The 15359-nt window shown below is 48.1% G+C and overlaps 1 protein-coding gene across 15 annotated transcripts in view; it reads right to left on the bottom strand.

Moving 5' to 3' along the window:
- celf2 (cugbp, Elav-like family member 2) overlaps positions 1-15359 on the bottom strand; it is a 614034-nt gene that overhangs the window by 378297 nt on the left and 220378 nt on the right. The window contains exon 1 of one of the 15 annotated variants that reach the window (XM_080207684.1): positions 5698-5803. The exons of the other annotated variants lie outside the window; for them this stretch is intronic. Coding sequence (XP_080063810.1) covers positions 5698-5750 — 53 coding nt within the window. The 5' untranslated portion in view covers positions 5751-5803. Of the gene's footprint in view, positions 1-5697; positions 5804-15359 lie in introns of those variants that run through there. 15 annotated transcript variants of the gene reach the window in all.

Here is a 15359-nt window from a genome sequence, read left to right on the forward strand (position 1 = left end):
GGCAAGGGGCCTTCAATTATTTCCAAATCCGTGGCCTGTAGAAACCTTTCCACCATCTATCCCTCAGGAGGGCAGAAGAGTAAACTTTGTCATCTTCCACAGCCCCAGAGGCACCTACTCCTGAAAGCAATGAACTTCTTATCCCAGGCTATTCCAGCTCCTAATTAACCTTCCTGATTAAAGTAATTAGAGGTGGCTTGCTCGCGAATGACTACCTCAGCAACGTGCACCATGATCTCGTCGAAAGTTCCCCGTATAAATATTAATGATCACACGCCAGGCATCTCTGTATCTGATCTTCGGTAGTGCTGCAATGCATCACCACATTCAACGACCTGATAATGATTGTAAGTTTTAACAATATTATGGATAACAAAAGTGTTTGGACCCTTGGCCTCTTCTCTCACCATTCCAACGTTGCCCATTTTTTAAATATAAGGTGAATAGCCAAGACTTTTTCTCCAGGACAAATCTCCAGGGGAGATCAAAACTAGAGGGCATAGGTTTAAGGTGAATCATAAAATCCTACAATGCAGAAGGTCATTTGACCTGTCAAGTCTGCATCAACCACAATCCCACCCAGGCCCTATCCCCATGTATTTACCCTGCTAATTTCCTGATACTAAGGGGCAATTTAGCATGGCCAATCCGCCCAACCTGCACATCTTTGAGGGAGGAAACTGGAGCACCCGGAGGAAACCCACGCAGACACAGGGAGAATGTACAAACTCCACACAGACAGTGACCCAAGCCAGGGATTGAATGCGGGTCTCTGGCGCTGCGAGACAGCAGTGCTAACCACTGTGCCACCAAAATACTCAGGTCCCTTTTAAGTCTTTTCCTGTTTTTGCACAGAGGGTATACGGAATAAGCTGCCAGAGGAGGTGGTAGAGGCAGGTACAATTACAATATTTAAAAGACGTTTGGACAGGTACATGGATAGGAAAGGTTGAGCGGGATGGGAGCCAAAGACAGCCAGATGGGACTAGTTCAGTTTAGGAAGCCTGGTCAGCATTGACAAGTTGGGCCAAAGGGCCTATTTCTATGCTGTATTATCTACGACTCAGTGGTTTGTTATGAAATTAAGAATTATGGCAACACAATGTCCTTTTTCTTGGTTATATTGGGGAATGACGCAACATGGGTCATGTGGGAACATGTGGCACAAGACAACACAACAAGTGGGCTGTGAGCAAGCCACAGATACTCTGGCATAGAAAAATAATTTTCTAGCAGAGAGTCTGGAGAAAAATCATGTGTTTTCAAATGGAGTGATTCCTTCATGTCTAAAAGCAATGCTTTCCTACTGTTTTGTTCATACCTTGTGACTAAGGGAGCTTTTAAAAAATATATGTTCTTGAAAATCTACTTTGGAACTGGCAGCTCCTTTTGAAGTGGACAGATGTTGACAGCACCAATCCTTTCCAAAAAACAACACTTTGAAGTACAGTCTCTGCCAGAAATGGCTGGCACATTTCATACCTTATAAGTGGCATCTCTATAATTGATTCTAATGATGATGGGAAACATTCAACAGCGTTTGCCCTATGTAGGTGAGTGCCTGCGATAAGCGGCAATGGTGTCAGTGATGGGGACTGTTACACCCTCCAGTTTTCAGAAAGGAGTTCAACCTGGCTGGTGCTGGACTCGCAATCTTAGCTGGGTGTTCGGGGTGGCAGGGGAAAGGGCCAGGCTAGGGAGGGGAAGGGCAGACAGTGGGGAGAGGGAGAGTGGGGGAGAGGGAGGGAGTGAGGAGGGGGAGGAGAGTGGGGAGGGGTAGGGGCGGAAGTGAGGAGGAGAGGTGAAAGAGTGAGGAGCGAGAGGGGAAAGAGTGGGGAGGAAGAGGAGGCAAGAGTGGGGATGGGAGGGGGAGAGAGTGGGGAGGGGAAAGGGGAAAGAGTGGGGAGGGGAGGGGGAAAGAGTGGGGAGGGGAATGGAGAATGGGGAGGGGGAAGGAGAGAGTGGTGAAGGGCAACAGGGAGGGATAGATTAAGGGGGAGAGGCAAGAAGGGAGGGGGTTGGTGTGAGAATGCAGGAATGAGAAGCAGGCTACAGCAGCAGGAGGGACAGGCAGTGAGGATGGGAGAGTGGGAGCAGGGGGACAGCGATCAGAGAGGTGGAGGGGAGAGGGGATGCAGAGCAGACAGGGTGTTGGGAGTGGGGAGGGATGGAAATCAGCTTTCCTGCTCTGCATTGCTACCCAGTGACACCTGCTGGAAAATGGATATGTGTCAACAGCGGGAAAGCTCTGCCCTCCCCCTCCCCACTGCCTTCTGACAGTTGTGAGTTCCAGTCCCGCTGGGGCAGTGTGCCAATTTCAATTCCGTTTTTAAAAATATCTGCAGGTGAAAAGAAAAACTGGTCACGACAAAAGAAAGGCCTGAACCCAGTTGGTTCACTCCGGGTGGCAGGAAGGGCACTGTCCTTGCCACGTTTGGTCTAACAGTGACACCCACATAGTAGACTTTTAAACGTCTGCTGAAGTGATCTAAATAAGCCAGTCTGTTGTATCGTAAAGACAGACACGAAACGTCAGCCCCATTTGGCAATGATGTCTGCGTGGAATCGGTATGTTCTCCCCGTGTCTGCGTGGGTTTCCTCCGGCTGCTCCGGTTTCCTCCCACATTCTGAAAGACGTGCTGGTTAGCTACACTGAGAATGGATTAAAGGTGGGACTGAGAATTGGGCAGATTCTAAAATGAATTGTAGGAGTGGGTTTAAAGGTTTAAAGTTTATTTAAGTAAGGCTTACATTAACAGTGCAATGAAGTTACTGTGAAATTCACCCAACTCTGGTGCCTGTTTGGGTCAATGCAGCTAACCAGCACGTCTTTCAGAATGTGAGAGAAAACTGGAGCAGCCAGAGGAAACCCACGCACACATGGGGAGAATGTACAGATTCCACACAGACAGTGACCCAAGCCGGGAATCGAACCCGGATCCCTGTGAGGCAGCAATGCTAAGCGATGTGCCACTGTGCCACCCTGATGATTCCCAGTGGGCACGTTGAAAATTGACCCGAGTTGGTGATGCAGTTGGAAGAAACATTCAATTCAATAAATTATTTCCCAGGTTTTTTTTTAATTCACTCGTGGGACGTGGGTGTCTCAGGCTTGGTCAGCATTTATTGGCCATCCCTAGTTGCCCTTGAGAAGGTGGTGGTGAGCTGTCTTCTTGAATCGCTGCTGTGGGTTAATCCTCAATGCCGTTATAGCACATTTATGTTCAAATTAAAATGTGAAAGATATTTGTGTTATTTAATTTGGAAAGCATAGCGATGTTCGAGATTATTGGGTGAGAATTGCATAGTTAGGAGGGGGGGATTATTGAACTGTGATGATAATGACCTGACTTGTCTGAACGCTCCAATCGGTGCTCACCGGGAGAGCTTTGTGAATATGATAAGGTTATTTAGCACTGAATGTTTTTAAAGGGGGAAGATGAAAGAATGTTGGATCCCCAGCCAGCAAGCTGTGAGCCCAAGTCCCTGGGCCGCCGCCGCCTGTCACTCACGATGACTCGCTTCAGCTGGCTGAGCTCAACCAGACTGGCAGATGGAGCTCTGGGCGGAAGCGAGGTTTGTTTAATCTCGGCAGAGAGGCGGCGGAACCACAGTGTCCGAGCCACCTCAGCCATCCTTTCTCCCTCCCCCACGCTGCTGCCTGACCCCGCTCCATCTCTCCCCCAACAACGCCTCCTGCTGTTTCAGGAAAGTAGGACGCGGAATGGGTGGGGTGGCTCGCAGTCGCAGACCATGCGGCTCAATGGTGAAAATCAACTGGAGGAAGGGGGAGAAGGACAAGAGGGGGGAGGGATGGGTGGAACAAGGGGAGCGGGAGAAGGGGGGTGAAGAAGAGGAGGGGTGAAGAAGGGGGGGTGAAGAAGAGGAGGGGGGAAGAAGAGGAGGGGGGAAGAAGAGGAGGGGGGAAGAAGAGGAGGGCGGAGAAGAGGAGGGCGGAGAAGAGGAGGGGGAAGAAGAGGAGGGGGGAAGAAGAGGAGGGGGGGAAGAAGAGGAGGGGGGGAAGAAGAGGAGGGGGGAAGAAGAGGAGGGGGGGAAGAAGAGGAGGAGGGGGAAGAAGAGGAGGGGGGAAGAAGAGGAGGAGGGGAAGGAAGAGGAGGAGGAGGAGGAGGAGGAGGGGAGGAGGAGGGGGAGGAGGGGGGAGGAGGGGGGAGGAGGGGGGAGGAGGGGGGAGGAGGAGGGGGAGGAGGAGGGGGGGGGAGGAGGGGGGAGGAGGGGGAGGAGGAGGGGGGAAGGAAGAGGAGGGGGAAGGAAGAGGAGGGGAGGAAGAGGAGAGGGAAGAAAAGGAGAGGGGAGAAGAAGAGTGGGGCGTTTTGAACGGGGAGGCAGAACAGAAGGAGGGAAGGACAGGAGAGGGGATGAACAGGAAGAGGAGAATAAGGGGACGGTGATTGGGAAGGGGGTGAACAGGAGAGGAGGTGAATTGGGGGGGTAGATCAGGAGCGGGGAGAACAGGGGGTAGAACAGGAGGAGTGAAGAACAGGAGGGGGAGAATGAAGGGAGAACAGGAGGGGGGAGAATGAGGGGAGAACAGGAGGGGGGAGAATGAGGGGAGAACAGGAGGGGGGAGAATGAGGGGAGAACAGGAGGAGGAGAGAACAGGAGTGGTAGCCAGTGGGGGAGGCTAGATGTAGGAGATTTTGAACAACATCTCTCACAAATAGAGCGTAGGAGAAGAGAATATTTCACGTTACCTGCTGAAAGTGAAGCAAGCTCAAATGGACAATGTGAGAACAAGCATGTCCTTTGACTTTAACCACTTTTATCTACAATATATTTGCTAGAAGCCAGGCAAAAATAAGAGGGAGAGAAAGAGAGAGAGAGAGAGGAAGCCTACAGAGCTTAGCAGCAGCCAAACTTGACAGCACAGTGCTGGGTGAAATGATAACGGCAGCCATCTGGTAACAAGCAATAGAACAGATTGATAGGGACATTATTGTCAACCTAAATTGATTCTTTAACCTGACGTTCCGTGCTTAATGGGGAGAGCGCAAATAAATCTCCCACCTAATGCCACAAGCCCATTTCCACTCTCCAAAAAAAATACTTCAGCAATTATCAATACGATAGTATCAACCAGATAGGACACAAAACTGACACAGAAAAAGAGGCGAGTTTCTTCTGACAAAAAATGGTATTTCAAGGAATAGGAGGAGGGGGATTGGGAAGGGGGGTGGAAATGGGCAGGAAGGGGGGGTGAAGGAGGCAGGTTTAGACGATGAAAGTGTACCAACTGCTCCATTGTTCTGGTGTCCCGCCGGCAGCGAGAGCAAAGATGTATTCGGGCTCTCCACTGCCCGTCAGATCAGACAAAGGGGCCGCAATTCCTCCTCTCAAACACGGCCCCTCCAGTAACCCCTAACATCCCCTTCACTCCCGACCAGACCGGGTGCTGCTGGCCACCACAGAGGGAGAGAAGTGGCACCCCAACCTAGGGTGGGGAGAATAACTCAAAAAGCTCTGAACTCCAGCCCCCACACTCTGTGTGGGAACACACACAGCAATTTTCAGCTGGGGAAGGAGGGGAGTGTGGAAACGTACAAACCTCTCCCTCTATTCTTCCCACACATGCACACAATGAAAGAAAACACAGCACCTACAGAAACGAGCCTGACATCGCCTTCACACCGGGAGAATAGTCCACATTGTACCCTGACACACATGCACACACTCCCGTACCTCAAAGGCAGCTCATCGTCTCTCACTGTAGCAGCAGATTTGGGACAGCGCATGCTTTGTGTACAGATATTCTCGACAAAAGGCAGCCCACAGGCGTGCAAAAAACATCAATGGCACAGTATCTCCACTCTCTCAATGGCCACTCTCTCATCAATACCGCAGAGGAGAATGGGGGGGAGGGGGGGAGGGCAGGCTAAATCACTGAACAGGAATAATGTTCCCTGACAAGTTATGTTGTCTGAGCGTATCTTACAGAAATGCAGCATGCAGCCCCGGGGGGGCCCTTGTTTGCATTCAGCCCCGGTGTCTGAAGCCAGCTCCAGTCTCTGTTAATTGTGAGTACCGAGAGGTGACCGCACCAAATAAAAGCTCCCTCCCCCCCTCCGACACTCTAATGGTCACTGTTCCAGTTTGGACATGCAAGCGCCAGACCCGGAGCTCCATTCAGAATCTGCCACGCGTTAAAAACAGAATCGAATAACTTTGCCACACTGGCTCAATATTCCCGACTCAATTTTCCTCCCCACTGCTTCTGTCGGGAGTGTTAGCAATGAATTCAATGTTTCATCCTGGACTCAAGAGAACATGAAAAGTCCAAGGAAAGCTGACCGGGGTCAGACAGAGCCCGTTTTCTGGTCTTTATTTTAACTCGAGTAAGCAATTGTTAAACAAAGAAACTGTAGGTTTCGCCGTTCTAACAGTTGAATGAGTTGATTTGATTTATTATTGTCACATGTTGTCACTAGTATACAGTGACTCGCCTAATGAAGGAGCAGCGCTCCAAAAGCTTATAATTCCAAATAAACATCTTGGACTTTAACCTGGTGTTGTGAGACTCCTTTCTGCGCCCAACCCAGACTAAGGTGGGCATCTCCACATCATGTATACAGTGAAAAGTATTGTTTCTTGCGTGTGATACAGACAAAGCATACTGTACACAGAGAAGGAAAGGAGAGGGTGCAGAGAGGGGCTTTGACAAAGGGTCATCTGGACTCGAAACATCAGCTCTTTTCTCTCCTTACAGATGCTGCCAGACCTGCTGAGATTTTCCAGCATGTTCTCTTTTGGTTTCAGATTCCAGCACCCGCAGTAATTTGCTTTTATATAGAGGATGCAGAATGTAGTGTTACAGTCATAGGTAAGGTGTAGAGAAAGATCAACTTAATGCAAAGGAGGTCCATTCAAAAATCTGATGGCAGCAGGGAAGAAATTGTTCTTGAACCAGTTGGTACATGACCTCATATTTTTGTATCTTTTTCCCAATGGAAGAAGGTGGAAGACAGTGGGTTGCATGGGATTTTTGATTATGGTGGCTGCTTTTCCGAGACAGCAGGAAGCGTAGATGGAGTCAATGAATGGGAAGCTGGATTATGTAACGGACTGGGATTATGGTCACAGCCCTTTGTAGTTTCTTGTGGTCTTGGGCAGAGCAGGAGCCATACCAAGCTGTGATATAACCAGAAAGAATGCCTTCTATGGTGCATCTGTAAAAGTTGGTGAGAGTTGTAGCGGACATGCCAGATGCTAAGTAACTGCCCCAAACAAAGGACCAGAGTTCTTCATGGGAAATAATAGCCAGTGAAACTGTGAGTCAGCTGTTGCTCAGTGGGTAACATGTTTGCTTCTGGGCCAGAAAGTCATGGGTTCAAGTCCCACTGAGACTGGAATGCAAAATCCAGGCTGACATTGCAATGTATTTCTAAGGGAGTGCAGCACTGTTGGGGGTGCTGGTCAGAATTTTACTGAGCCGGCCACCACAAGAATCGGAGGAGTGGACCACAGAAAAATCAGTTGACCTTTTGTGGGATTTTAAGGTATTGAGACAAGTGAGGTCGTAAAATCCCGTCCACTAAAATTCAGACAAGATATTGACTGAATCACCCCCGCCCCCTCAGTAGGACATCAGATTATCTGGTCATGATCACTAAGTTGTTTGTGAGAGTTTGCTCTGTGCAAACTGGCTGGCACAACTTCCTGTGTTACCCAGTGGTTATACTTCGAAGAGACACGATTGGCTGTAAAGTGGTGTCCTGAGATAGTGAAAGGCGCTACATAAATGCGAGGAAGGAATATTACGGCTGTCCATGCCAGCGGGATTTTCCCATCCTGCTGCAGTAAACCGGGATTTGGCTGGGTGCCAAATCCTCCGACCTTGCTGCAGTGGGAGCGTGGCGTGAATGGCCAGTCAGATCGTGCCGTTTGTCTTTTGTGGAGTGGGATCTGTGTCGGGAATGGTTGACAAATTGGTCTTTTATACAAAAGAAAGGGGTTGAGATGTGGTGGCGAGGTGAATGGTGCAGTATGCTCAGCTGCCAGTGAAGCAGGACACTTACTAGTGAATTAACTGTGGGAATTTTTATTCCCCCAATCCTCACTACAATACTTATCTCAGGAAATCCATCAGCAATAATTTTATTGCCATTTGTAACCTCAAGAAATACATTATTCAAGCTGCTTTATTATAAGAGAAACATCAACAGCTGTTCTCCAGCCCCTCCAGCATCCATTCCATCTGCTTCGTTTGTGCAACCATTGGTGAATCCTCCTTTCGATTCCTGTTCCAGAAGCTCTCAAGAGGAGGATAGCATTCAGTCCTCCAACTCTAACCCCAGTGATCTGGCGGCTGAATCGCTTCTCATTGTTCCTTAACCAGCTGGAGGAGCTCTGCATTCACTTTTCCATCTTAGAAATTTGCTTCCGGTCACTCAGGGGGAGTTGGTCTCTCTTACAACCTAAACTCCTATATCCCTTACCATCTGAGTCTCTTACAATCTGAACCATCATCTCATTGATTTATTGTTGGGCCAAAGTAAGGAAAAGATGTAATGATGACGACATAGCTTGGCATTATGGGGCAGCTGGTGCCAAAGGGTAGATGGAAGGGCAGAGCTCGACATAGGAGGCCTGAGAGCAATAGGGGATGGATCGGTGCGTGTAGGGCATGGGGAGTCTTTGGAGGGTGGGGGGGGGGGTTTGAGAGGTGAGTGCCATTTTGTTTTTAACGGGAACTGGAAGAGTGGCATGGTGGCATAGTGGCACGGTGGCACAGTGGCTAGCCGCACTGCCTCACAGTGCCAGGGACCCAGGTTCAATTTACGACTTGGGTCACTGCCTGTGTGGAGTCTGCACATTCTCCCCATGTCTGTGTGGGTTTCCTCCGGGTGCTCCACTTTCCTCCCACAGTCTGAAAGACATGCTGGTTAGGGTACATTGGCCATGTTAAATTCTCCCTCAGTGTATCCGAACAGGTGCCAGAGCCTGGCAACTAGAGGACTGTCACAGTCACTTCACTGAAGTGTTAATGTAAGATTACTTGTGAGACAAATAAAAAAAAACTGGTGTCTGGAAGGCCTGTGAAGCAGCCCTGTCTTCACACCCAGCAACTGACTGACTCCAAATCTTTCGAGATCAGCTGACCCAAGTGCAGCCCCCTCCACCTGGCGATGAAAATTCCGGCATTGCCATCACATTCTCCCGAGGCAGGGAGCATTTCCCCACTGCCCAATTCGAGGTGAAATTCCTGCCCATTAAATGTGTTAATATCATTTAACTATCTCCATATTCCCGTTTACACACTGTCTACTTCTCCTGGTTTATTTGTGTATAGGCGTAACAGTTTGTGTGTGTGCTCCCATCCTGTGTGTGTAGATAAGTATGTTTTGTTTCAGTATGCAGGTGTGCCCATGTGTTTGTCTCTGTATGTTTGTGCATGTGTGTGTGTGTGTGTGTGTGTCTTTGTGTGTTTCTGTGTCTCAGTATGTCTGTGTGTGTGTGTCTGTCTCTCTGTGTTTGTGTGTCTTTGTGTATTTGTCTGTGTGTGTTTGTGTCTCTGAGCGTTTGTATGTGTGTCGTGTGTGTTTGTCTGAGTCTGTGTGTGTATTCCTTTTTGTATGTGTGTTGTGTGTGTTTGTGTGTCTCTGTCTGTTTGTGTGTGTGTTTGTGTGTGCGTGTGTGTCTGTGTTTGTGTGTCTCTGTGTGTGTGTGTTTGCATATCTATGTGCGTGTGTGTCTGTGTTTGTCTGTGTTTGTGTGTGTGTGCTTGTGTGTCCGTGTGCGTCGGTGTTTGTGTGTCTCTGTCTGTTTGTGTGTGCGTTTGTGTGTCCGTGTGTGTCTGTGTTTGTGTGTCTGTCTGTTTGTGTGTCTCTGTGTGTTTGCATGTCCATGTGTGTGTGTGTCTGTGTGGTTGTCTGTGTTTGTGTGTCTCTGTGTGTTTGTGTGTGTGTGTTTGTGTGTCCGTGTGCGTGTGTGTCTGTGTGTTTGTCAGAGTTTGTGTGTCTCTGTGTGCCTGTGTGTATGTCTGTGTTTGAGTCTCTGTATGTTTGTATCTGTGTTTTTCCCTCCTCCTCTCCATATTCCAAGCAGTCTGGGCTGCAACATCCCAACAGTCCCCTAGCGAGGCAGCCCGCAGTGCTCCGGGCTCCTGACACCGGACATACAGACAATGTGTTCTCTTCACAGACACTGACTGATCTGCTGTGTGCTTGCAGCCTCTTCTGTTTCAGGAATGTCACATCAGTAAAATACTGCCAGGCAGCCGGCATCAGAGGAGTTCTACCTGAGCGAGAGCCAGCACCATTAGCAGAAAGGGGGAAGAGCCAATAAATAAATAATTTCTGAATGTGAAATATGCTTTAATAAAACATGAGAGGACACATGCAGATTTTAACGGTGGAAAAATGAAATCCCCCCCGCCACAAGCAAAGATCAGAGGAGAGTTCATTCATACATTGTCGTGCTTGAGCAGAATCACATTAAATACTTGCCTCTGATAACACAAACTACAAAAGGAATCGACTCCTGGCATGCAGAACCTTTCAGTCTTTCTCTGGTTGTGAGGGCCTATTTTTAAACCAACACGCTAGGATATTCCACAGGGGCCCATTAAACTACATTTCTCAGCAATTCTCCACAATATGTTGGGGAGAAAATAAATAAAAAACCTTCTGCTTTTCCTTCTAAAATCGGGTTCCTCGGTGTACAAAGGAATCCCTAAATTATAACTGAACATTGGAGAAGATTTATGGCCCAATTTGACTGGGGGTGGGGGGGGGAGGTGGGGAGAGTGGAATTTCTTCAGCCAGAGGGTGGTGAATCTGTGGAACTCTGCCGCAGAGGGCTGTGGAGTCAGGAGTGAGATGGAATAGTCCCTACTTTTGCCTGGATGAGCGCAGTTCCAACAACGCTCAAGAAACTCAACACCATCCGGGGCAAAGCAGCCCCGCCTGATTGGCACCATATCTGCAAACATCCACTTCCTCCACCATCCACGCTCAGTAGCAGCAGTGTGTACCATCTATAAGATGCATTGCAGAAATTAACCAAAGATACTTAGACAGCACTTTCCAAACCCACGACCGCTTCCATCTAGAAGGACAAGGGCAACTGATACACAGAAACATCATCATTTGCAAGTACAGTGAAACCCCGATTTTATGCGCCCTGATTTAGTGCGAATTCGGATATAACGTGACGAATCATTGGACCCTTTTGTTTTGCTCTTTCTTATAACAGGGCCACACTGTATCTATTCTGCAGTAAATAAATACAAGAATAGTGAGATAGAGCTTCTGCTTTGGGTACATGCAGTGATTCTGTCACAAATCACAACTACTGTGAAAGAGGCTTTTATTCTCCTCCATTTCCGCTTAATCAGTTTGAACACTGATTTTCTTGAACCCTGATTTAGCGCGACCCTGTTTTCTTTCGCGATAACATTTTATGGACCCCAACACTGCGTTCTAACAAGGCTGCACCGTACCCCTCTAAGCCACTCACCATCCTGGCTTGGAAATCTATTGCCATTCCTTTGCAGTCGCCGGATCAAAATCCCGGAATTCTCTTCCTCACGGCATTGTGGGCCAACCCACAGCACGTGGACTGCAGCGATTAATAATTAATTAGTAATGAATAGAAAAAAGGGGTCGGACCCACAGCAGGCCCAGAATCACCAAATGGGGGCAATGCAGAACACGCCAGCACTGGGGTCACTGACTATGAACTGGATTGACCAATGGCTTCGGAACAGAATCCACGTCCGTCAGTACTGCTAATGTGTCAATTAAATATCCAGACAACCACAAAGCAAGGCCTCAGCTCGTTAAAATTTCTTTTATTACCTCTGAGCTGCTACTCCATTAATTTTAATGAAGTTACTCTTAGATTTTAGATGTTATTAATGTGACAGGAGAAAAGGGCTTCATCTTGTTAACAGGAACATTAGAACATAGAACATAGAACATAGAACATTACAGCGCAGAACAGGCCCTTCGGCCCACGATGTTGCGCCGACCAGTTACAAAAACAATGACCCACTAGCCTATACCAATCCCTTTTCGTCCATAAACCTATCCAGAGATCTCTTAAACGCCCCCAAACTAGACGCATTTACAACTGCAGCAGGCAGGGCATTCCAATCCCTCACCACCCTCTGGGTAAAGAACCTACCCCTGACATCCGTCCTGTAGCTACCCCCCCTTAATTTAAAGCCATGCCCCCTCGTGCTAGCTTTCTCCATCCGAGGAAAAAGGCTATCACTATCCACCCTATCTAAACCTCTAATCATCTTATATGTTTCAATAAGATCCCCTCTTAGCCGCCTTCTTTCCAACGAAAACAACCCTAAATCCCTCAGTCTCTCCTCATAGGACCTCCCCACCATACCAGGCAACATCCTAGTACACACGCACACACCCGGGTGGATTGCCGATTCGGAACTTTCCACCATCAGCCTCCATCACTGTTCCTCCCAAACTCAAATCAGATTTCAGAAGGAAGGTAAGTGTGTATTGAAACAGTTTTTTTCCCCATCCTCGGGATGTCCCGGTGTTTTACATCTAATGAGTTTACTGTTGTAGTGTAGGACAATGGGAGATCCCAAGAGCAGAATTCACTGGATGGGGTGGGGTGTTTTGGGGGCCAGGGGTGGGGGGGGTGCTGCATATCAAACTGTGGGGCTGCAATTTTCTAACCTAAAACCGATGGCTGGAAAATCGCTCCCTGTGGATTCATTCCCATTAATTTCTCTTTCTCCTGGGCACTCTGCAGCCCCTCACCTCCAGTCAGGACAAAGATCCAAGATTCTCCATCCCCATAATCCTCCCTGTTTTACATTAGGGACCCAAGATGCCAGCCTAGACTGTGTGTTCAAATCTTGGAGTGGGGCTTCAACAGACAGGTTCACAGACAAACAGTCAGACAGACAGACAGACACACACACAGATATGCACACCCAGATGCATGCACACAGACAGATAGAAACGCACACAGATACACGCACACAGACAGACAGACAGACACACACACAGATGGGCACACATATATGCACACACAGACAGACACGGACACACAGACAGACAAACATGCACACAGACACGCACGCACAAACAGATCATAAGAACATAAGAAATAGGAGCAGGAGTAGGCCATCTAGCCCTTCGAGCCTGCCCCGCCATTCAATAAGGTCATGGCTGATCTGTCGTGGCTCAGTTCCACATTCCCGCCCTCTCCCCATAACCCTTAATCCCCTCGCTTATCAAAAACCCGTCAACCCGCGTCTTAAAAATATTTAGCGAGGCAGCCTCTACCACTTCAACGGGCAGAGAATTCCAGAGATTCACCACCCTTTGAGTGAAGAAGTTCCTCCTCAACTCCATTCTAAGCCGCACCGCCCCTTTATCTTGAGACTGTGCTCCCTAGTCCTACTGTCCTTTCTGAGCGGGAAGAGTCTCTCCACCTCTATCCTATCCATCCCATTCATCATCTTATACGTCTCAATGAGATCTCCCCTCATTCTTCTAAACTCTAACGAGTACAAGCCAAGTTTATTCAGCCTCTCCTCATAGCTCAGCACACACATAGATCAGCACACACAAACAGACATTCATGCACAGACAGACATGCAAGCACAGGCATGCACACACAGACAAGATACAGACACAGACATGCACATACAGACACACACACACACGTACAGACACACATAGATGCACACAAACATACAGACACACAATGACATACACAGATGCACACATACAGACAGGCACACATACACACACACATATGTGCATACACACACATGCATGCACACACACAAGTGCACATGTTTAGATATAGAATGCAGCAGACCTGTGGCCTCATATACAGGATCCATCAATATTGGCTGTTGCAATATTTTTCCGCTGTCCCTCTCCCTCACAGGCTGCTCGAATCGCAATCATCCCTGTTGTTGCGTAGGAATTTGTTTGGGCTTTGCCTGTTTATCCCACTTTTAGATAAATATTTGCTCTTGTTGGCATTAAAAAGGCATAATAGTTCGCCTACACTGAATGGGCTTGCTGTACATTAATAACCTGCCATGATTAAGATGAGAAATTATACCTTAAGAGCTTCATAGAGGAAAGAACAGACTACTGCCTACCAGCAAGGTAAAACATGTAAAATGATGCACCTTCCAGTCTCTGAGGCCCAATTCTATAGATGCTGTAAATTGCAGCGTGTAAGTTGACCCACTTTTTTATCCTCACAGACCATGTTCTTGCATATATTTAGCATACAAGTCGACCCCCGTCTCCAGCTGTGCTTTGCCATCCTTGCATTATTAGTCAGCCTCAAATTTTCAGCACACAAATTGATGTTTTACTTATCAATACCAATAACTGGCGCCAAGGGATCAATTAGGCAATATTAGCTGTGTTACAAAGACACACAAGGAGTAACCATTAAAAGCAGATAACCCAACCGCCCTTCCCCCCCCACACAGAATAACAATGGCAATCACACACACCAGCAATTCATACAAACAAAGGAGCTGAGATCATAGGAATAGGCCATTCAGCCCTGCATTAGGCCTGGCACAGACCATCAATCACTTATCTATTCTCATCCCATTTTCCAGTGCCTGCTCCTTGTATGCTACGGCGTTTCAAGTGCTCATCTAAATGCTTCTTAAATGTTGTGAGGGCTACTGCCTCTTCAACCCTTTCAGGCTGTAAGTTCCAGATTCCCTCCATCGTCTGGGTGAAAAGGTTTTCCTCAAATCCTCTCTAAATCTCCGGCCCCAATATCAAATCTATCTCCCTGGTTATTGACCCCTCTACTAAGAGGAAATGTTTCTTCCAATCCACCCCATCTATGTCCCTCATAATTTTGTACACCCCGCCCAGGTCCCCCCTCAGCTTTCTCTGCTCTAAGGAAAAACAACCCCAGCCCAAACAGCCTCATCTTCAAACGCTCCAGCCCAGGCAACATGGCGGCACAGTGATTAGCATTGCTGCCTCACAGCATTCGGGACCCTGGTTCGATTCCTGGCTTGGAATACTGTCTGTGTGGAGTTTACACATTCTTCCTGTGTCTGCATGGGTTTCCTCCGGTTTCCACCCACAGTCCAAAGATGTGCGGTTTAGATGGATTGGGCCATGCTAAATCGCCCCTTAGTTTCAGGGGGAACTAGCTAGAGTAAATACTTGTGGTTATGGGGACAGGACCTGGGTGGGATTGTGGTTAGTGCAGACTCAGTGGGCCAAGTGGCCTCCTTCTGCACTGTAGGAATCTATGAACATCCTGGTCAATCTCCTCTGCACCCTTTCTTGTGCAATCACATCCTTGAATGTGATGTACCCCATGGTAGAACAGTGTCATGACGTACACTTGTTTAGAACCACTCA

Source organism: Carcharhinus amblyrhynchos, chromosome 19 (assembly GCF_965287045.1).
Source record: "Carcharhinus amblyrhynchos chromosome 19, sCarAmb.v2.hapA, whole genome shotgun sequence".
Taxonomy (NCBI): Eukaryota; Metazoa; Chordata; class Chondrichthyes; order Carcharhiniformes; family Carcharhinidae; genus Carcharhinus; species Carcharhinus amblyrhynchos.